General features: G+C 44.2%; 1 protein-coding gene across 3 annotated transcripts in view; it reads left to right on the top strand.

Moving 5' to 3' along the window:
• Positions 1-20,359, top strand: part of CEMIP2 (cell migration inducing hyaluronidase 2) — an 83,663-nt gene extending 63,304 nt beyond the window's left edge. For 2 of the 3 annotated variants that reach the window (XM_045065094.1, XM_045065095.1), the window contains exons 18-24: positions 894-1,102; positions 4,386-4,568; positions 6,897-7,116; positions 10,583-10,681; positions 14,918-15,072; positions 17,869-17,972; positions 18,303-20,359. In XM_045065094.1, the coding sequence (XP_044921029.1) occupies positions 894-1,102; positions 4,386-4,568; positions 6,897-7,116; positions 10,583-10,681; positions 14,918-15,072; positions 17,869-17,972; positions 18,303-18,499 (1,167 nt within the window). In that variant the 3' untranslated portion in view covers positions 18,500-20,359. Of the gene's footprint in view, positions 1-893; positions 1,103-4,385; positions 4,569-6,896; positions 7,117-10,582; positions 10,682-12,908; positions 12,991-14,917; positions 15,073-17,868; positions 17,973-18,302 lie in introns of those variants that run through there. The other variant, XM_045065096.1, reaches the window with a different exon arrangement.
• The last annotated feature ends 2,386 nt before the right edge of the window (positions 20,360-22,745 follow it).

The raw sequence follows: 22,745 nt of genomic DNA, 5'->3' as shown, positions 1-22,745 counted from the left end.
GTGAAAAATGACTTCTTGGGCTGATGTAGGTCATGGAAAATTGAAAGCCAAAGCTCTAAGATATTTCAGTTTTCCATCTCTTGTTTTAGAGGAAAGGCTTTCAGATTGACTGGTGGGTATCAGTTTTCACATTAATTTACGGATTCTTTGTATGTGTGTTCTTCAGACTGAGGTATTTCTTTGACAAGCTGTGTAAGCCACAGAGGTTTTATATTCTGATGAATAAGCCGGCCTGTGGCGGAGGAACGGATGATGAAGGTCTTGGCTAGCGGAATGCTTGGTCTGTTTTTACCATTGCCGCTTAAGTCGGCTTCGTTTTAAGTATAACTTAGGATGAAGTTGGCTACTATTCATTGAGTCTGGCTTAGGTCACAGAACCTCTGTTCTGGAAGGAGGGACTCTGAACTTTGTGCTGGAAAATGTTTGTTTAGGTTATCTGAGCTTTCATCCTCTGCTCTTTAATTCTTTTTTAAAAAAATTCATTAAGTTTTAATTTTTTTTCAAGATTTTTATTTATTTGAAAGAGAGCATGAGTGTGGGGGGAGGGGGAGAGGGAGAGGGAGAAGCAGGCTCCCCACTGAGCAGGGAGCCCTACATGGGACTGGATCCCTGGACCCCGAGACCGTGACCCGAGCCACCCAGGCGCCCCTTAAGTTTTTAATTTTAATTCCAGTTTAGTTAACATAGGGTGTTCAGTTAGTCTTAGGTGTGTGAGGTAGTGATTCAACAATTCCACACGTGGCTCAGTGCTCATCATGGTTCACTGTGCTCCTGAATCCCCAGTCCCTATTTCGCCCAGCTCGCCCTGCCCCCCACCTCCCCTCTGGGGACTACCAGCACGTTCTCTGTGGTTAAGAGTCTTCTCCCCTTTACTTCTTGATTGCTTTCCGAAGGTTTACGTGCAGACGTGGAGCACCCAGAATCTGACTATGACCATCGCGCGAGATGAGTACCCCTCCTACCCTATGGTGCTCCGGGGCATTAACCAGAAGGCTGCCTTTCCTCAGTACCAGCCGGTGATCATGCTGGAGAAGGGCTACACCATCCACTGGAACGGGCCGGCGCCGAGGACTGCTTTTCTCTACCTCATAAACTTCAACAAGTACGTCTCCATTACTGTGACTTCCCATAGTGGAGCCAGGCGTCATTTCCTGGGGACAGACCAGACCGTTTGCTCTCGGAGCAGGGCAAAAATGCCAGTTTTCACGTACTTCGTTCTTAGGTGGAGGCTGTATCTGTCTTGGTGACACAATGAAGCAGTTTCACAGATTGACAGGACCCAATCATGTTAAAAACATTTCTCTTTTGTCTGTGGTTGAGCTGTTGTGGGCAGCCTCACAAGAGGTTTTACTACAGCCTGCCGAATGCTCTAATTGAGGGGCCGAAGTTGGGTAGGATGTTCCAGCGGAGCTCTTGGTTATCTAGAAAGTGCAAAGATGTTTGAGGCCCACTTTAGACCTGACAGAAGAGAGAGGCGTGACTGACAACTAACATCAGCTACAGGCAGAGGGGAAAGAGCCGGACGTGAATCCCAGGCGCCCACCACCCCTGCCGGAAGGCATCTTTCTTGTCCCTTCTGGATTTCAGTTGTCCGTCCTAATAATATTACTTCCAATCAAAGGCTCTGTTTTTCCATCAACGTATGCAAGTGTTTTCTGTGTGCCCGCTGACCCAAAGATGAGCGAGAAAAGTTCTTGCCTTTCAGGAGCTCCTGTTGTCCAGGTAGAAGAAATTTTAAGTGCGTTGACAACCCAGTGCTATTTTTAGTGGACACGGGATAGAGCAGAAATGCTGCCTACCGGGGCCCACCGGGGCCCGGCCGGGCTGCCCAGAGGAAGTGATACTGAGGGCTCAGTCTTGGTAGAAAAGCAGTGCCGTTGAGAACGGGCTGGCTCTGCTCAGTGCGATGGGAACATGGGGTGTGTCAGGGCAAGTGACACATGACCCTGGCAAGGAGGCATGGGACTATTTTGAGAGGCAGAGGTGACCAGTCTAGTTGCGTGTGATGGTGACCCCAGGGGAGTCCAGGAGACGACTTGGATAGGTGTTGGAAAAATTGAAATGGCCTATCTTAAAACATCCACTTGAAAAAAATAAAAGAAAACAAAACAAAACAAAAAAACACCCATTTGAAATGAACAGAGGTGGGCCTCTAATGTGTAGGACTTCAGCTCTGTGTAGGTCACTTCCAGGGGTCTGTGACATACCAGCGGATGCCCTACTTCTGAGATGTTAGGGCCCCAGCACCTGCTCTAAAGCAGACCATGACTGTTTTCCCCCTAACACTTGCTGCTGTTTCTCTGTGCCTTTGCTGGAGAATTGCACCCCTGCCTACGGAGTCAGCCCCAGGCAAAAATCCCAGGACTCATCACTGACGCTTCTTTTCTTCGTCCCAACCCGTCAGCGACCAGAGCCTGTCGGTCGCATCTCCTTAGTGCTGTGCGAGTCTCTCCACTTCCGCCCACACTGCTTGCGGCTGAGTTCAGACCATTATCGTCTCTCGCCTGGATCCTACGTGATCTCCCCGCCTCCAGTCCTTAGTTCACACTGTGTCCAGGGTGAGGTCTCTAAAAGCCAATCCTGTGTGGCCAGTCTCCGGAGTGAGCTGCGCAGAAGGCAGTGAAAGAAACAGCAACAGTCAGAGGGGACCACGGGGAAAGTCAGAGTGACCAGGAATGGGAAGACTGGTATCCGGCAGCGTGTGAATTTGATGTGAGAGATTACAACCAAAGGATACGCAGGGTTCTGTGGGGATCCCGTGTAACTTCTGAACAAGCACCGAGCAGGAAAAGATCTTTTAGAGTAAAAATCTTTTAAAGTGAAACAAGGCTGAACCCAGAAGTTTCAAAAATCTGCATGGGCTTTTGAAGTTCAGTCAGACTTTCCTAGCCTAAGTAGCTCAAAGTGTATAAAAATTACATCGTGGGCAGAGGCAGGAGGAAGAGATGGACAGTTTTTTCCCCCACATTTGATGTGATGATAGAACAGTCATAGGTTTTGTCATAGTGCCATGTCTACGAATAATACTTTAAAAATGGTAAGAGCTGTGCTTATTCACTAAACAAAATAAGGAAGATAGAGAAAAATATAAAGAAAATGGAAATAACCTATAAGTCTTCTAATCAGAGTGAGGCGTTATAAATGTAGTATTCTCCCCTCTCTCCACCTTTTTTTTTTTAAGATTTTATTCCTTTATTTGACAGACAGAGATCACAAGTAGGCAGAGAGGCAGGCAGAGAGAGAGGGCGAAGTGGGCTCCCTGCTGAGCAGAGAGCCCGATGCGGGGCTCGATCCCAGGACCCTAAGACCATGACCTGAGCCGAAGGCAGAAGCTTTAACCCACGGAGCCACTCAGGCACCCGTCCACCCTTGTGTTTTTGGAGCATATAAATATACCAGAATTTACTTGACTGCTCTCTTTCTCCATGAGCATGTACCTTCTTTTTCTTCTGCCAGCCCCTCGACACATCCTTTATGCTATTATAAATGATACAGCATAGAGCATCTTTCCTGGTCTATGTTCCTAATTATTCTTTAATGGGATTACTGGTAAAACCTGTACGAATAATTTTAAGGCCTCGTTACATATTATTTTTAAAAGTTTGTTGGAAGAGTAGTGGTAATTGTAGAACCCTGTGAATGTACTTAATGCCACTGAACTGTGGAGTTAAAAATGGATAAAAAGATAAATTTTTGGTTATGTATATTTTACCACAACTTACAAAATGCCCTCAAACAGCAAATGATTTAATGGTTTCCAGAAAGTGTTGATTTTATATCTAAAAATAGGATATTACCTAAGGAAAAAAAAAAAACCCCACAGCAATTTGGTAATATGCATCGAAAGGTTTAAAAGCACATATGCCTTTATAGCCAAAAGTTTTACCACTAAGTATTTATCCTAATGCAATCATAAAAGAAAAAAAAATATTTATGAACAAAAAAATTCTTTGGAGGGGCATCTGGCTGGCTCAGAAGGTTGGAGCGTGCAACTCCTGATCTCAGGATTGTGAGTTTGAGCCCCACTTTGGGTGTAGGGATTACTTATAAATAAATAAAATAAATAAAAATTGGGGTGCCTGGGTGGCTCAGTGGGTTAAAGTCTCTGCCTTTGGCTCGGAGATCACAAGTAGGCAGAGGCAGACAGAGAGAAAGGGAAGCAGACTCCCTGCTGAGCAGAGAGTCCGATGCGGGACTCGATTCCGGGACCCCGGGATCACGACCTGAGTGGAAGGCAGAGGCTTTAGCCCACTGATCCACCCAGGCGTCCCCACAGCAGAAATTTAAGGCAGAGAAGAATCACGGCTGAAATTTACAAATGCTATAGTACTCAAAATACGCAGACTCAAGTGTGGATTCGTTGTTTTATTGTCTCTCCTTTATAGGAATGACTGGATTCGAGTTGGCCTCTGCTATCCATCAAACACAAGTTTTCAGGTCACCTTCGGCTTTTTACAGCGCCATAACGGCTCGTTATCCAGAATGGAGGAGTACGAGCCCGTGCACTCGCTGGAAGAGCTGCAGCGGAAGCAGTCGGAGCGGAAATTCTATTTTGACTCCAACACAGGGTAATTGGGCGCAACCAGTGAAAGAGAATTATTGCTATTTTTCTTTAATGGTGAAATTACTAGTCTTCAGCCTAACTAAGAATAGGTTGGGATAGGACGGCTGTTTAGAAACGCAGCCGATGTGGGTAATTCTCCGCTCATCACTATTAGAGGTTTAGAGACGTAGAATGACTCGTAATTACAGTTGGCAGCAGGAATCGGATGAAGATGTTTGCCGTATACCTATTAAGGCAATTTGGAGAGGAAAATTACCCTTGTCAATAAAGAACCAGGAGGCCCAATTGAAAATTAAAATAATTTTTTTTTTCTATGGCAACTCTTAAGATGATTACTTACGTGGGCTAGAGTTCATATTTCAGGGAGAGCTCGTTTTTTTCTTCCTTTAAGGTGATCTCTCAAGTTGACCTTGAGTTTAAAAAAACAACCAACACCAAACCACTGTGTAACCATAGCATGTTTGCTTTCAATTTTCTCTAGGCTGCGTCTTTCCACTTTTTAATTCTAATCCTGTTCACCCGGGGTCCTGTTGGCTTTGTCTGCCTTTATCCAGTTACAGTCTCTCAGCCTTTGGGTTATGGTAGGCTCGATCTCCTGTACTCATCCAGCAAGTAGCATGCTCCTTCAGCGTCCATCCCTGAAGCTGACATTCCCATCACGTATGCCATCGTCTGGGTGCCATAAAGATACTCATGTGACGAAGAGCCATTTCTTAGGCAAATTCGCTGTCCGCTAAATCAAGGATGTGGGCTTGTAAAGCAAGTCCTTAGCGAACTAGAGGTTTAAATGCTGCGATTCCTGTAGTGGGGTTTTCAGGGTGCTTTCTGAGGTCACCCAAAAGCTCAGCCTGGGATGCCCAGTGACATCCCAAGAGGATGACACTGGGGCTAACTCCTGAGGAATGAGTAGGAGGAGATGGAAAAAGAGAGGGTTCAGGTGTCCCCAGGAGCAGCGCGGAGAGGTGCATGGAGGCATGGAAGAACGCGGCATGGCATGTTTGGGGGAAAGATGAAAGTTCAGAATGGGGAGACGGGGGCGTGAGGTGGGGGTTCTGTTAAGTGGCTTGTTAGTTTTTGAAGAAGATGCCCCTCATTTGCCCTCCAGGGCTCCCCCAAGCAGCCCTTGTGACCTGCTCTTCTTATCATAATTGTCGCTGATTTTCAGTTCTTAGTAAGACTTAAGACAACCTACTGGGACTTTTATACAGCAGATGACAGAACTTCCACAGTCCCTGTTGGTTTTCCACAGAAATAAATGGAACACCCCAATTTGTGAGGATGGTCTGGAGATCACAAATGATGAATGATTAACTGGGAAATATTTTTTTTTTCCATTCTGGTATTTTTAGAATCCCTCAGCCTTCGAGGTTCTAATTCTTTTTAATTCTATTCCTTTTGTTGATTTTTAAGTGTATTCATTTTTTTAAATTTTAAATTAAAAAAAATTGTTTTTTAATTGTGTGTCAAAAGGCCCAAGCCTAATTAGGTCCCTTTCATTCCTGACAGATTTATGTTAAAAGTGTTGATGTTAGGACAATGGCTGATTTTTTTACCTCGGAACTGCATCTTTTCGTTGTTCACTGACTTCGTATTAAAATATGAATTCGTGATCTCCAGTAATCAATCACATTGGATCAGATGCTTTACAGTCTTGACTTCCTTTGGTTCAGAAAGACTAAGTTTGCTGACAGATGTTGGACTGTTGCCTGGAAGTTACTTTTCCATCCATCTTGGCAGCAGGAGGATAATTCCAAGTGGGCGGGGACGGTTCCTTTCCCTTGATTTTGGCCGAAGTACAGACAGAAGGACCTCAGGCCCATCTGCTCTTGGTAAACATCACAGGAATTGATGGGAGACCGTAGCAAGCATGTCGCAGTTGCTATTTTTATTTATTTCGAATTTATGCCTTAAACTGAAATGATTAATAAACTACCCCCCCCCCCAAAAAAACCCCACACACTAATTTACGAAATCATAAACTCAATATAAGTCTAAAATTTTCCAAGGAAGTTTGAACCAAACCAAAGTCCATCCTCCTAAATTACCTGTTGAAGTAATTCACTGCAGGAATGAACTTTGGTATGTTCCAGAATGACTGAATTGGGTTATCAAAATATCTCCTGAAAGTAGTGTTGCATTTTGCATTTGACTTAGGGCCCTGGAAGGATAGAAAGGAAGGAGAATCGACTTTATTAGTTTTGTAATTTATTTTCTTTTAAGGAAAAGTTACTTTATTAGAGGAACAGCCTTCTGGGCCATGAGCCAGTGGGAGGCATTTCCGTGAGTTTGTGAGAGGCCGGCTAACATCCCGTGGACCGGTTTGTGTTCTCAGGTTGCTGTTTTTGTATCTCAAAGCCAAAAGCCACAGGGATGGCCACAGTTACTGTTCATCTCAGGGATGCGAACGAGTCAAGATCCAGGCAGCGACGGACTCAAAAGATACCAGTAACTGCATGGCCAGAGCGTATCCCCAGTATTCCAGGAAGCCGTCGGCCCTCAAGCGTATGCCTTCCATGCTCACCAGGCTCTGTCAAGACTGCGGGACCCGCCAGGTAGATCAGGGAGAAGACTGGGCTGTGGGTGGGAGGAAGAACTGACAGCAGTGTTTTGTTTTGGTTTTTGTTTGTTTCTTTATTTTGGCAATAGGCACGTTTTTCTTGGGAACATGTGTCTTGCCAAGTTATAAGTACTGCGGGATTTCTCCTGAATTTTGGCCCATTCTAGAATGCAGTAAGCCTAAGAAGTAAACTAGTCCAAATTTGTGATAGACATATCTGACGCCTGAGATACAGCAGTTTACTGGGGATGGCTCTGGATTTTCTGGTCCTTGTTTTCTTTCCCCTCAGCTGTGATTCTGTTAAAATATTGCTCTTGGGTTTCCATGTCCGTGATGTAGAAGAGTACTTTCTTTTATTGAGAACTATAAAATGTCTCTTCCAAAAATGCAGCTGCTGTATGGGGCACCTGGGTGGCTCAGTCGGTTGAGGGTCTGACTTCTGATTTTGGCTGAGGTCCTGATCTCAGGGCTGTGAGATCCAGCCCCATGTTGGGCTCTGCGCTAAGCAGGGAACCAGCTTGAGATTCTCTCTCCCTCTGCCTCTGCCCTTCCCCCACCAAAATAAATAAATCTTAAAAAAAAGGGGATGCCTGGGTGGCTCAGTTGGTTAAGCAGCTGCCTTCGGCTCAGGTCATGATCCCAGCGTCCTGGGATCGGGTCCCACATCGGGCTCCTTGCTCCGCGGGGAGCCTGCTTCTCCCTCTGCCTCTCTGTTTGCCTGTGCTCGCTCTCTTCTGACAAATAAATAAATAAAATCTTCAAAAAAAAAAAATGCAACTCCTATTGAAAATTGCCCCCCCTTAAGGTGGAAAGCTACTGTTAATTTTGAAGCATTTGCTATTACATTTACCTGTAATTAAAATTACAAACTAACTTTGGCTAGAAGCAAAATTCTTTTCCTTCTTAATTACAAGGCTTCCCTCTGGATCTTAAGAACATGTGGCAATGAAAGTAAAGCCAAAATAATGAGGTCAGACTGGGTTTTCAGAGGAGGTCACACCAGCTCCAAGTAAAAAAGAAGTATAGAGTTGATATTGCTCTAATTAATATTTAAGTTTTGCTCAACAAATACAGGTTACGGAAAATGGTTCTCAAAGTGTAGTCCCAGATCAACCACATCAGCATCACCTGGGAACTTATAAGATATTAGAATCCTTGGTCCTGCCCTAGTCCTGCTGAATCAGAAATGTTTTTCCTTTGTTTTTGCCTGTGGGTGATGGTAAGAAGCAGAAAGAGGAACATGGATTTATTCTTCCTGTTATCATATATGAATATTTTTTCAGTGGCAACTCACTATCCACAGTTTCAATCTTTCATATTGTTGTCCCACTTCTATTCTCCACCTCAAATAAAACCAGCCCATCAACCCACCCACCAACCAAGCAGCCAGCCAACCAACTCCTCAACCAACCCACCAACCTGGCCACCTACCAACCAACCAGCTAGCCAACCAACTCACCAACCCACCCACCAACCAGGCCACCTACCAACCAACCAGCTAGCCAACCAACTCACCAACCCACCCACCAACCAGGCCACCTACCAACCAACCAGCTAGCCAACCAACTCACCAACCCACCCACCAACCAAGCCAGCCACGTACATGAAGAAGTTTCTATAGATCCTAGCTCGTCCCATGTAATATGTTGACTGTCAAAGTGACGTTTTATTTATTTTTTATTTTATTTTCATTTTTATTTTCTTGGGGGTAGGGATGGAGGGAGAGGAAGAGAGAGAAGAATCTCAAGCAGACTACCTCCTGAGCATGGAGCCTGACACAGGGCTCAGTCTCACAACCCTTGAGATTATGACCTGAGCTGCAATCAAGAGTCAGACGCTTAACTGACTTAGCCACCCAGGTGCCCCTAAAGTGATACTTTTAGATAATCTTAGTGGGGAAGTAAATTCTTCAGCCTAATTCTCAAGCTGAATTTGTTAAAAGTCCTTCACTACAGAAAAGATTATATAATTTATTAAAGCAATCACAACATGGTAATTTATAAAAATAATTATCATTGGAAATATCCTAAGCCTGTCTAAATGGTTCCATACATTAATGTTTAGCAATCCTAGTTTTTTGTGTGTTTTAAACATTGTTTAGAATTTATTTTTTATGTTTTTTTTTTAAAGACTTTATTTATTTATTTGACAGAGATCACAAGTAGGCCGAGACGCAGGCAGAGAGAAAGAGGAGGAAGCAGGCTCCCTGCTGAGCAGAAAGCCCGATGTGGGGCTCAATTCCAGGACCCTGATATCATGACCCGAGCCAAAGGCAGAGGCTTAACTCACTGAGCCACCCAGGCACCCCTAGAATTTATTTTTTAAAAATGTATCGATTACTGACTTGGTGCAATTGCAAATTACTTGAAGCATTTGGAAACCTCACTTTTACTTGGAAATTTGAAGGGATTAATTTGTTTTGCATATCAATATTAAATCAAATATCAAAAAGAAACACATGTTCATGAGGAGTAAGTAGGAAAATTCATGCAGACTTTTGACTCTAAACCTGAGCTTCTTTTTTTTTTAAAAGATTTTATTTATTTATTTATTTATTTATTTATTAAAGATTTTATTTATTTGACAGAAATCACAAGTAGACAGAGAGGCAGGCAGAGAGAGAGAGAGGGAAGCAGGCTCCCTGCTGAGCAGAGAGCCAGATATGGGACTCGATCCCAGGACCCTGGGACCACGACCCGAGCCAAAGGCAGCGGCTTAACCCACTGAGTCACCCAGGCGCCCAAAAAGATTTTATTTTTTTATTTGACAGACAGAGATACAAGAGGCAGAGAGGCAGGCAGAGAGAGAGAGAGAGGTAGGGGGAAGCAGGCTCCCCACTGAGCAGAGAGCCTGATGCGGGGCTCTATCCCAGGACCCTGAGATTATGACCTGAGCTGAAGGCAGAGGCTTTTAACCTGTTGAGCCACCCAGGCGCCCCTCTAAACCTGAGCTTCTAAACTTTGAGTATCATGACGATTGTTTGCCCTTGGAATGAAGTTGTCTACACGCATTCATAAAGAATATATACTTGAAGTGCTAAACTGTGTGAGAGTTCGGCCTGCTTTTAATTGAAAGGAAGGCTTTCAATTTCAAGTATAATCCTTGTCACCTTTACTTTTCTTGGTTCTGGAGTGACTGGGTCCCAGTTTAAGATAACTGGTCTGAAAAGGACAAAGATCTAAGTGCGAAGCACATTTACATAGTCACTTGCAGAATTGATTTCCTGAACAAGATTTCAATTATTTGAGACGGGGATTATTCCAGAAAATGAGGAACATACCCTTCTTGAATTAAATCCGGATCCAAAGAGGGAATTCCAGGCCATTCAGTCTGTACAAAAAGTTCACTGGGGGGGAAAAATAAACCCCAGCACCGTTGGGTTTCATACAATTGAGTTGATTTTGAGGCCCCTTTGAAGGAAGATGTGGTTGACGGAAATACGGAATTTCTTCCCCGTTTAGGTGGTGTTTACCAGTGATCCTCATAAAAGCTACCTCCCCGTGCAGTTCCATTCACCCAGTAAAGCAGAGACCCAGCGTGGAGACTTGACTATTATCTCTGTAAGTACGGTTGGCACATCCCCTGCCTCAGCTTCTCACTGTTGTATTTCGTCAGGTGACATGAATTCTCTCTGGCAACAGGCACTGGGTGACAAGCAATGTGGCCGAGCTACAAATACCTCCTAAACGTTTGCATTTTTACACACGTTCAATGTATCAAGTCTTTTTTCTCTCTAGATTGTGTTTATGGATGACTTCGAGTGAATGTTGAAAGTGGTTCACAGAGTGTTAGTCCTCTCTTCTAGGTGGGTTTATGAAAGTGTAGGCCTGAGGCTCCTTGGCAACACGTAGAATGTGGGCGAAGAGCCCGGCTAGCCAGGGGTGACCCGCTCTTGGCATGAAGTCTGTTCCAAATCAGGTTGACCCGAGTGCCACTGTCTAAGGAGTTCTCGGCAGGGCAGGTATCTAACCACCTAACAGCTATCTAGCAGGGCCTGATCCCAGTCTCATGCGGTGTCTTGATTTATTTACTTATTTAAAATTTTAATTTTAATTTTAATTTTTTAAAAGATTTTATTTATTTATTTAAGAGTAGGGGGAGAGAGCACAAGCAGGTGGAGTGACAGAGGGCGAGAGGGAGAAAGAAGCAGGGTCCCCGATGCGGGGCTAATCCCAGGACTCTAGGGTCATGACCTGAGCCGAAGGCAGAGGCTTAATCCACTGAACCACCCAGGCGCTCTTCATGTGGTCTCTCTAAAGAGCTCATTTTTTCTTTTTTTTGGTAACTGAGGTATAACTGACCTACAGTATGACATTAGTTTCAGGCGTTCCACATAGCGATTTGACATCTGTGTATGTTATGAAGTGCTCACGGTGGTAAGTGTAGTTACCACCTGTCACCACACAAAGTTACTACAATACTATTGACTCTCTTCCCTATGCTGTACTTTTCCTTCCTGTGACTTACACATTTACACATTTTATAACTGGAAAAGTCTACCTCTTTTTTTTTTTTTTTAAAGATTTTATTTATTTATTTGACAGTGGGAGAGAGATCACAAGCAGGTAGAGAGGCAGGCAGAGAGAGAGGGGGAAGCAGGCTCCCTGCTGAGCAGAGAGCCTGATTCGGGGCTCGATCCCAGGACCCTGAGATCATGACCGGAGCTGAAGGCAGAGGCTTAACCCACTGAGCCACCCAGGTGCCCCAAGTCTTTACCTCTTAATCCTATACCCGTTTGACCCATCCTCTAACCACAGGAGCTCAGTTTTTTAAAGTGGTGGGCAAAACAGCCACAAATCCATATGTATGCGGACAAAATTGCATCTTACTCGTTTTGTTTCCTTTCCCAGTTTCTTTTATTGTGTTAAAATATACATAACATCGAATTCATTATCTTACTCATTTTTTTTTTAAGATTTTATTTATTTATTTGACAGAGAGAGATCCCAAATAGGCAGAGAGGCAGGCAGAGAGAGAGAGAGAGAGGAGGTAGCAGGCTCCCTGCTGAGCAGAGAGCCCGGGACTTGTTCCCAGGACCCTGAGATCATGACCTGAACTGAAGGCAGTGGCTTAACCCACTGAGCCACCCAGGTGCCCCTGTCTTACCCATTTTTAAGTTGTATAGTTCAGTGGTGTGAAGTACATTCAGATGATGTGCAAGCATCACCATCATCCGTCTCCAGGACTGAGCTCTGAATCAGGAACTTCTTAACAACCCTGAATTAAGAATATCCCTGCGTGGGAGGAGGGGAGGGTGAAATGGTGTGTTACTCATCAACAGGCATGTAGTTTCAGGTGAGTAAGATGAATAAGGTCTCCAGGTCTGCTGTATCCCCTTGTCCCTGTAGTCTGTAATTATGTATCGTACAGTTAAAATTGGTTAAGTGGATGGATCTCGTGACTTCACATACACAAAATTTAAATAAATAGAGACTATCCCTATTTAAATGGAGCTCAAAGATTTTCTGACTATATATTTATGCCTGTTGCCCTTTGTTAACAGCAGTTCATTTTGTAGTATGTTCATGATGTAGCGTTTTTTTTTGTTTTAATTTTATTTATTATTTGACAGACAGAGATCACAAGTAGGCAGAGAGGCAGGCAGAGAGAGAGAGGAGGAAGCAGGCTCCCCGCTGAGCAGAGAGCCTGATTCGGGGCTCGATCCCAGGACCCTGAGATCATGACCGGAGCTGAAGGCAGAGGCTTAACCCACTGAGCCACCCAGGCGCCCCACAAGAACAGATTCTTTTTTTTTTTTTTTTAAGATTTTATTTATTTATTTGACAGACAGAGATCATCTCAGGGCAGTCGGCGGCGTGGAGAACCTGACCCCAGCCTTGTTGGCGTGGCAATCCATTGCAGAAGGGAAGTGAGTGGGTGCCTAGTCTCTCTGCTCTACTAACTTCACTAAACACTTCGAGAAGATAATGTTTGGCTCGCCCAATAAATCTCAGGCAGGCTCTGCTCCAGCAGAGTGTCTGAAGACACATTTTAAACTCCTTTGCTGCACACTGGGTGCTCAGGACCCCAGAAAAGTCCCACAACATTGTGTTCTGTCATATTTACCTCCAGTGGTTTACCCAAGCATTGCCTGAAGTCTTTGCTAAGACATGGTGTCGCTTTAGTCTTTTGTGATTTCTTTAAGCAATAGGTTTTTAGGGGGTTCTTTTCAAGAGGACAGTTTAAGTGTGTAGAAGATCATTATGTATTTTTTCTCAAATGTATCTCAGTTTTAGGTATTCAGATTTTTTTTTAAAAATAAGAGAATCACTTCCCATCTTCCCAAGAATGAAGTGGTACTTGATCTCAAGGATTTTCAGAATTGTTCCCTGGATTAGAACAATATAAACGTAGCCAACAAAGTCATCTGACTCCTGTGAGACAAGGAGTGATTAGAAATAAAATTTAGGGGCACCTGGGTGGCTCAGTCAATTGGGCATCTGACTTTGGCTCGGGCCTATGATCTGGGGGTTCTAGGATCGAGTCCCGTGTTGGGCTCTGTGTTTAGTTCGGAATCTGCTCGTCTTTCTGACCCCACCCCCGCTCTTCCTCTCAAATAAATAAATTCTTAAAAAAAATAAATAAGGGGCGCCTGGGTGGCTCAGTGGGTTAGGCCACTGCCTTCGGCTCGGGTCATGATCTCGGGGTCCTGGGATTGAGTCCCGCATCGGGCTCTCTGCTTGGCAGGGAGCCTGCTTCCTCCTCTCTGTCTCTCTACCCGCCTCTCTGCCTATTTGTGATCTCTCTCTGTCAAATAAATAAATAAAATCTTTAAAAACAAACAAACAAATAAATAAATAAAATTTAAGTGCTATTTCCCCAAACATGAACAAGTGTTGTTAGCTTTTAGCATAGTTTCTGATTTTACACATTTTCCCCCAAGAAAAAACTTTTCTTTTTCTTTTTAGTTTTTATTTCTTTAAGCAATCTCTATATTAGTGCAGAGCTTAAACTCAGGACCCCAAGATCAAAAGCCACACTCTCCTCCGACTGAGCCAGCCAGGCGCCCCAATTTTACATATCTAAAATAGAAACAGCGCCTATGGCTTAAATTAGTGTTCAGTCATTTTTTAGTCCAGCGAATTTTTTTTTTCCCTTCTTTTCTGGCTGACGAGTTAATGATATTTGGATGTGTCTGGAGTTCCTTTTTCTTGAAGAGGTCTCAAACCACTAATTTAATTTAGAGAGGACTACTGGAAATTTCAGCTCACAATAAATTATGAACAAAATTTATTAATACCTTGTGGCTTACATCCTGGTGAAATTACCCCCATTTCGTTTTGATTTTAAGGGAGAGCTATGGGTAGAGCTATGGGTAGATGAGGCTATGTGGCTCCATTAGTGTTCCAAACCTAAACTCTGATGGGGGGTTTCTGTGTCGGGGAAGGCATGATATTTTTTTCTGAACCAGTGTGGCAGTAAGTGAGCGGCGGGAACAGTGGTACTGAGGCTGACACCTGATCTCTGCGGGTTGGAGCTTTGACCCCAGTGAGAGAGTGGAATAGGCATGGAGTTCTCCAACCTGCAGTGAGAGTCCCGCTACTCAGCTGAGTGGGGACCTCCAGGCTTTGCTCGGAGATTTCAATCCAACCCGTAAAGACCCATCAAAGGCACAGTCTGCGAGAGAACGCTGACAGGGTTTCAGATGTTGGTAGAGAAAGAGTCACTGGGTTATGCAGTTTGAATCCTGGAAATAGAATTTGATTCATGGGTTTAGAAGACCGAGGGAAAGGCTAGAAAGATTCTTCTTGGAGGTAGGAACGAGGTGATGACCGCAGATGTTTCTCTGTTCCCAGGTCAACGGCACCGACTTTACCATCCAGAACGCAGGTGTCCTCCTCCTTATTCTGGATGCCTGTAGCGTGCCCTTCCGGTTAATGGAAAAAAAGATTTTCTCTCCTGCTGACGTCAGTCGCATGGAAGAGTATTTGAGAACAGGCATCCCTCCAAGGTAGGTGACGCTTGTTCTGCAAGAGGGGACGGGCCATCGCAACAAGTGACACCTGGTTAACTCTTGAGCTTTGGTTTGTCTTTCCAGCCTTTTATGGTGTGGGCTTTTAGGGCTGATTGAAAGGGGGTCATTTCTTCCGTGTCTCAGATTAGTGCCCATGGTCTACGCTGCATAGCATTGCTTGGTGAAAGCCCAGATGTGAGTGGAGTTTGCAAATGGTGTGAAGACTCTTCACGTGGGATTCAATATTTTGAAAGTTCAGAATTTCAATATTTTGAAAGTTCAGTATTTTGAAATACTAAATAATATTTAGTATTATTTAGTTTTGGTCGATTATATTGCACCTAATTTACTCAGGAAGGTTCATTTCCAGTTTAAAGCAATTTTATAGACAGTTTGACCTTCGTGGCCATCCATGGTACTGATAAGTTCTCAGATGGCATTGTGCTGTGAATTCCCCACCTAGCGCAGGTGGAAGTGACTGGAAAGGAGTCAATTCAGTTTTAAGTGGACTAGTATCTGGTCTCTCTTTTAAAAGCCCTGGCCCGATGGGTCTTGTTTCGTTGGTCTCTGAAGAAGAATGCACATGAGCAAAACCTTTCTTTTGGGGGGGGATGGTTAGACCCTGCCTGGAGGCAAGGAGATGAATTCAGGCTCCTCTCTGCTGCCTGGCTGTGCGGCAGACGCTAACTTACATGCACACCTTTGTTCAGTGAGGGAGCTAAGGGAAGCATAAGCTTCCTGGGGAGTAAGGTCCTGTCTGGTTTTTGAATGCATCTTCCATCATCTGATGACTTACACTCTTTACATATGACAAGACCAAAAAAGTTTTTTTTTTTTTTTTTTTTTTTTGTTTTTAAGATTTTACTTATTCATTTGAGAGGCAGAGATCACAAGCAGGCAGAGAGGCAGGCAGAGAGAGTTGTGGGAGAAGCAGGCTCCCCATTGAGCAGAGAGCTTGATGCGGGGCTCCATCCCAGGACCTTGGGTTCATGACCCAAGCTGAAGGCAGAGGCTTAACCCACTGAGCCACCCAGGCGCCCTGACAGGACCAAATTACAAATAAAGTCACTGGATTATTTGAATGTAATATTCAGTGTGCTGAATATTACTGCTCTACTTTCTGCTTTGAGATACTTTTAGGGAATTCCTTTCCAAGGCCTCAATTTTCTTTAAGGATTTAAAGATTTTTGCTGAGGGTGGATATGTTACTCAGTTCACCTGAACCCCTCCAGGACATACTGCTCACCAAAAACTTTTAGGATAACACGGCAGTCCTGTAAGGTACCCTATAGATTCTATAGATTTAAGAGTTAAAACCAGCTTATTAAAAAGTCACTAGGTTGTTTCTGGAAAGGGTACTGGAGGAAGACTTTTAAGATGTGGGTAGCGCTCTGTTTCTTCATCTAGGCTGGTTATGTAAGTACATCATGTGCAGAAATTCAAAATGCTATATACTTAATGATACTTTTCTGTATGTATATTGTATTTCCCCCCCCCTTACGATTTTATTTATTTATTTGAGAGAGAGAGAGTGTAAGCATAGAGGGAAGGAGGGAAGCAGACTCCTCACTGAGCAAGAAACCCAACATATGGTCTAGATCCCTGCACCCTGGGATCACGACCTGAGCCTAGGCAGACGCTTAACCGACTGAGCCACCCAGGAGGACCTGTGTGTTGTATCTTAACAAAGTCTTCAGAAGTTATGGAGCAGCTACCAGTGTCTTCTAGAAAACTAGGCACACACTGGGGTGAGCGGGTCCCTGGGGATCTGTAAGTGATCTCATGGGACGAGCCTGAGGAAGAGGGTCAGGCCTGTAGGTTTGCTGTGGTCAAACCTCTGTCCTGACGCTGAGTGGTCTCCCCTGCTATAGGATGACATCAACATATCAAGACCCACATTAAGAAAATGAATACTGGGGGCACCTGGGTGGCTCAGTGGGTTAAAGCCTCTGCCTTCAGCTCAGGTCACGATTCCAGGGTCCTGGGATCGAGCCCCACATTGGGCTCTCTGCTCCGCGGGGAGCCTGCTTCCTCCTCTCACTCTCTCTCTGCCTGCTTGTGATCTCTGTCAAATAAATAAATAAAATCTTAAAAAAAAAAAGAAAATGAATACTAATGGTTATATAAAAGTTGAAGAAAAGAATAGTGGAAGAGTAACTGTGGGAGAGTAATAAAATATTTGTAAACAACTTAAAATAATGCAAGGGGCCTGTTTTATAACATATTAAAATAAATCATGAGGCCATAGTAATTAAGCCCATGTGACCCTGGCAGAGTTGAGAGAGATCTGGAGAAGAGAAAATCTGCAAATGGATTTAAGTATATGTGTTAATACACTGCATAATAAACAGGGAATTTAAACCAAACCATGGGGCACAGACTTTATCTCTTTGTAGAACTGGCGTTTATTCATTTATTTTATAAATAGATAATAGGACATGAACAGATAAAGCATCTGAAACAAAATAGCTTCCCTTATTAATATAAAAGAGGTGAGTCCCCGTTTACTGACTGGGTTAACTGACCTCAATGACCTTGGCTTTCCCAACACTTGGAGACACCTTACAGGAGCAGTGTGGGTCCTGGGTGGGTTCTGGGGGTGGCGTGGAGCCTGAACTTGGAACAGCCGGGATGTGAAAAGCATCTGGGTTTTGTTTTGTTGTTTTGTTTCCTGTTTGTTTTTAGCTCTGCTCTTATCTAGTATTTCTCTGCTGTATTCAGTTCAGAAAGGCACTCAATTAATACATGCTGATTTTTTGAAATTCCCTCCAATTTTCTGACTTTTATGTACAGGTCAATTGTTCTGTTGAGCACAAGAGGAGAAATAAAGCATTTAAATATTTCCGATTCCTTAGTACCTCTGGGATTAGCCAAACCAGCTCATCTTTATAACAAAGGTTTGTATTTGTATTTTTCCTTGAAGTTCTTACGAGTCCAGCCATAGAAACTTTCTTTGGGTGGGAAAAGCTGCAAGAGCTTAGTTTGCTGGAGTGGGTATCATTAAGATAATTTTTAAACAAGGAGACATTAGAGGAAGTGTTTGGGGATGTGGTTTATTATTTGGGGCAAGAGGTGGGTGGTCAGAGTTCATCGGCTGACGCAAGGAAGTGTAGCTTTTCTGTTTCATAGCTGTCTTTGTTTTGCTCACCTCCAACTCAACCTCCTGCATGGTCTTGCCTGGAACAATTAGATGGACAAATGGTGCATTTTTTTTTTTTTTTTTAAAGGGAGTACCATATTTGTGGGATTCAGCGGAAACTTTAAACCATCCTGGGCTAAGCTGTTTACCAGTCCTGCTGGCCAGGGCCTCGGGCTGCTCGAACAGTTCCTACCTTTGCAGCTGGATGAATATGGTTGTCCTCGAGCCAGCGTTGTCCGCCGGAGGGATCTGGAGCTGTTCATGCAGACGGCAAAAGCACATTAGGGACTCACTGTAACTTAAGTGCTGGGGGAAGAAAAAAAAATGTGAACTAACTTATTTAATTTATGGCATTTTAACAATGACACTGTTAACCCAATGGAACCATTTTCCTGTCCGATCAGAGAGAGGACAAAAGGATTTAACATGATGGCTTGAATACCAGCTCGCGCACCTTCTAGTTGTACAAAGTGTTGAAGAATTTATTTGGGTTGGTTAGGCTGGTGTATTCGGAGAGCATTTCTCCTGACCCTCACCCGCCACTTCGTGTGTCTTAGTGACTGTTAAGTAGCTTCACCTTCTGTGTGACAGGTTGCCGTGGGGGGGAGGTGGGGACCTCTGAGGGTCAGCCCGAGTCCTTTTGTAGCACCTAGGATACTTGTAGTCTCATACCCGGTTGTGTCATTGGCTTTGGGTCAGCAGTTGACTCTGGTGGCGGACGTGTTCCAGGAGGCCCCGGGCGCTGGATCGGGGCCCATAGCCTTTGCAGATTGTATAGGATACTCGATGACAGAGTCTTAAGTGGCAACTCAGGCCCAGCTCATGCCCCCCCCCTTTTTTTTGCCTGGGGCATGTGCTATTTTTATCCATTTGTACATTGATTCCTTCCAAGGGTTGAATTTTCAGACAGAAAGCATACTGGGTTGAAAGGGCTTTCGGGATTGGACATCCCTTAAAACTTGCACCTCCGGGGCAAAAAATTTGATCAGTGCCACCGAGGTCTGAAGTTGCTGGGACCATATTTGCAGCTTTAGTCCTTAGCCTGTTTCGACTGTATATTTGTGTTTAACATGCAGAGCTGAGCTGAATATTTACATTTTTTTTAAAAAGAAGAAGGCCGTGTTCCTGAACTGTACACATGGGTCATTTCAAAGGGCACAAGAGAAGTCTGTTCTCGGGGTTGCTCCTGTACCCGGGTTTTGTTGTTGTTTTTGTGAGTGTTTTTTTTTTTTTTTTAAGCTTTTTTGCTCACCATCCTGCCAGAAAAATTTACAGAAAGCTCACCGATACCCCAAAATATTGTACTCAGGGGGAGGAAAAATGGAGAGCCTTTGAAGGGCCAGAATCATGGAGGGGGGGGATATTCAGTAACAATACTCTGCAGAGCATTAGAGGAATTGGTCACTCTTAATTAATTAAATTGTTAGAGCCAGTTAAAAAAAGGAAGTGCTGCAGTGAGCAATTTCCCTTCCCCCTGGGTGCATGCGTGTCCAGCCCGTGAGACTTGCATGTAGCAGAAAGTTGAACTCCACAGCCAGAGAGAACACCACACCGAGGGGAGAGAAGGATCAAAAAAACGCCTTCGCCTTTTCCCAAACCTGCAGTACAAGGAGGGTTTGATAGACATGGCCATGGCGAGACGGTAGGAAGTGAGTTCAGGCTGATTTGGCAGTGAACACGGACAGATTCACTCTCCTGCACCAAGAGCAAAGGCTGAGTGAGGGTCTGTCCCTCGGCATCCCAGACAGGCTGCAGAGCAGGTCTGAAACTTCTGTTACTTTACAAAATATGCTACCTCAAAATGCTACCGATAAACCATTCTCACTCCTAAGTGCTCTTGGTAAGGGCATGTGTCTTAAAGTGGAGGGTTGTTGCTGTTGTTTTCTTTTGTATATTGATGAACAAGATCTTACCTATGAAATATATTATTGGGTCATGGTTCCTGAAGGTGATTCAAGTTTGTGTGGGTGTGTGTGGGTGTGTGTTTTATGACTTAAATATCTTTGATGTGTGTTTTTTAGAGTTTGGTTCTTTAAAGATTTGGAGAGGCTATGTAAGTTCGGAGGCACTCATTGTTTCTGATTTGTATGCTAATTGTCAGGGCCTAAGTTAAATAAATAAAAATATGTGTGCATGTATTTTTTATATATGCGTGTGACTCAGTCAATCGATCAGCCGTTTTTCATTTCAGCTTCCAGCCGTGGAGAAGTTCTTGGCAGGGATGAGGAAGAGAAACTCTCCTCCAGGGAGATTGGGAGATGCTAAGCTTCAGAAGGGCAAGGACCCTCTTCTGCAGTGCAGACCTTTTCCACCGAGCCTGTGCACTGGAATTGCCTGGGAGCTTTAAAACAAAAAACAGGGGCGCCTGGGTGGCTCAGTGGTTTGGGCTGCTGCCTTTGGCTCGGGTCATGATCTCAGGGTCCTGGGATCGAGCCCCGTATCGGGCTCCCTGCTCTGCAGGAAGCCTGCTTCCCTCTCTCTCTCTCTCTCTCTGCCTGCCTCTCTGCCTACTTGTGATCTCTGTCTGTCAAATAAATAAATAAAATCTTTAAAAACAAAAAACAAAAACCAAAACAAAACAGGGCCTGGGACCCACCCCCAACCCTGACACTCAGATTTAATTGGGGTAGGATGCAGCTTGGGTATTGGAATTTTTTTAAAGCTCCCTGGGTGAGTCCAGAACGCAGCCAGGTTTAAAAACCATTGCACCCATATAAGAGGTACACTGTTTAACTCGAGTCTGTAATTTTTTGTGACTCGAACAAAATCACATGTATCTATTATTTTTACATTCCCAAACTCCCAGCCCTAAACAGCGCTTCATTATTGTCTTCTTTTAACAGAGTTTTAAATATGGTTTTCAGTCCTTAATCACCTCACATTGTTAAGTTGGTCAACTAAGTTTTTAAATACATTTCCGGCAAGGGGGGGAGCCAGCAATGGGTTTTATTTCTGTGGGGAAAATGGATTCAAGGGTGATTTACAAGTTCATGAGCATTTTCCACCAGGTGAGGCAGTTGGCAGAGCTCCAGAAATGTGGCCGTCCACAAATCAGCCGGCTGATGAGAAACACAAGGCCTTCTCGTATGTCCACAGACGTGGGTTTTAAGTCTTTGCTGAGTTCCTGCCTCTGCACCTGAGCCTGGCGTGCCACATAGTCTCTTCTGAAGCTGGAGGGGAGCTTGCAGGAACATGAACGGTGGGTGTCTGGTTTCGGGATGTGACTGCAAGTGGCCGCTCAGCTGACATTCAGATGCGGGGATGGCGGAGGGGGTTTTAGGACTTCCCTGTTCTGCATCTTTGTGAGAAGAGAGCAAACGCATCCTCATGCCATTAAGTGGGTAACTTCGTAGTGAGGAAGGGCAGGCCATGAGGTGACAGACCCTTGAAGGCTTCAGATAACGAGGTGTTCCTTCCCTTGGAGATGAGGTCATGTTCGGATAAGGCCGGTGGAAGGCATTTTAATAAACAGGAATGCACTTCGTGAATTCAAGTGGGTTTCCTCCCCCCCCAGCTTGGTCCTTATTGGTAAGTGTTGATTCTGTGATAGAGTTGGACCTGACCTTCCAGAATTCTCGTTTGGCTTTCAGATACTTAGGAAACCATGTTTAATAACCAGAGAAGATCCCCTAAAGGTGAAGACTGAATGGGAGTAATTGGGTAACAGATTTGTATCATCACTGTTGTCTTAACTTGGCAACAATCCAGTCTGCTAGAAATGTAAGCAGAGACTCTGGGTGGGAGTGGATTTTCTTTTTCTTTCTTTCTTTTTTTTTTTATTTAAAGATTTTATTTATTTGACAGATACAGTGAGCGAGGGAACACAAGCAGGGGGAGTGGGAGAGGGAGAAGCAGGCTCCCCGCTGAGCAGGGAGCCCCATGCGGGGCCCCATCCCAGGACCCTGGGATCATGACCTGAGCTGAAGGCAGGCATTTAACAACTGAGCCACCCAGGCGCCCCAAGAGCTGATTTTCAACCAAAAGTCAGGGAGGAAAAAAATCAAGGAAAGCCATCCCCAGTACCTTGTTCACAAGGAACCAAATGCTATTCACATCTTGTTGGGCCATTGGAGTCATCTGGAAGGCAGAGGGTTTTTTTTGTTTGTTTGTTTTTTATCCATTTGTCCTCAAAATAAGAGAAAGCTGGGGATATCTGGGTGGCTCAGTCAGTTAAGAGTCTGACTTTGGCTCGAGTCATGATCCCAGGGTCCTGGCATTGATCCCTGTCGGGCTCCCTGTTCAGTAGGTAGCCTGCTTCTCTCTCTCTCTCTCTCTTTCTCTCATGAGTAAATAAATAAATAAATATTTTTAAAAAAGAGAGAAGCTGAAAAGATGCTAATCAGGCACTTGTGTTGTGGGGAAGGGCACATACAGACTTTATTTTATGTGGTAAAATTAGGGAATGACTGACTGAACTATGAACATTTCTAAATGAGGAACTGTGCCCTACAGGGCATCCAAAAATATCAGCTGTGAGAAGGTGTGAAATGTTCTATCTGAAAATACATCAGAGAGTCTGTCAGAAAACAAT

The sequence above is a fragment of the Mustela putorius genome, unplaced genomic scaffold, assembly GCF_011764305.1.
Source record: "Mustela putorius furo isolate JIRA1106 unplaced genomic scaffold, ASM1176430v1.1 tig00003854_pilon_pilon_pilon, whole genome shotgun sequence".
NCBI lineage: Eukaryota > Metazoa > Chordata > Mammalia > Carnivora > Mustelidae > Mustela > Mustela putorius.
Note: the sequence above shows the minus strand (reverse complement) of the source record. Positions and strands in the feature narration are given on the sequence as shown.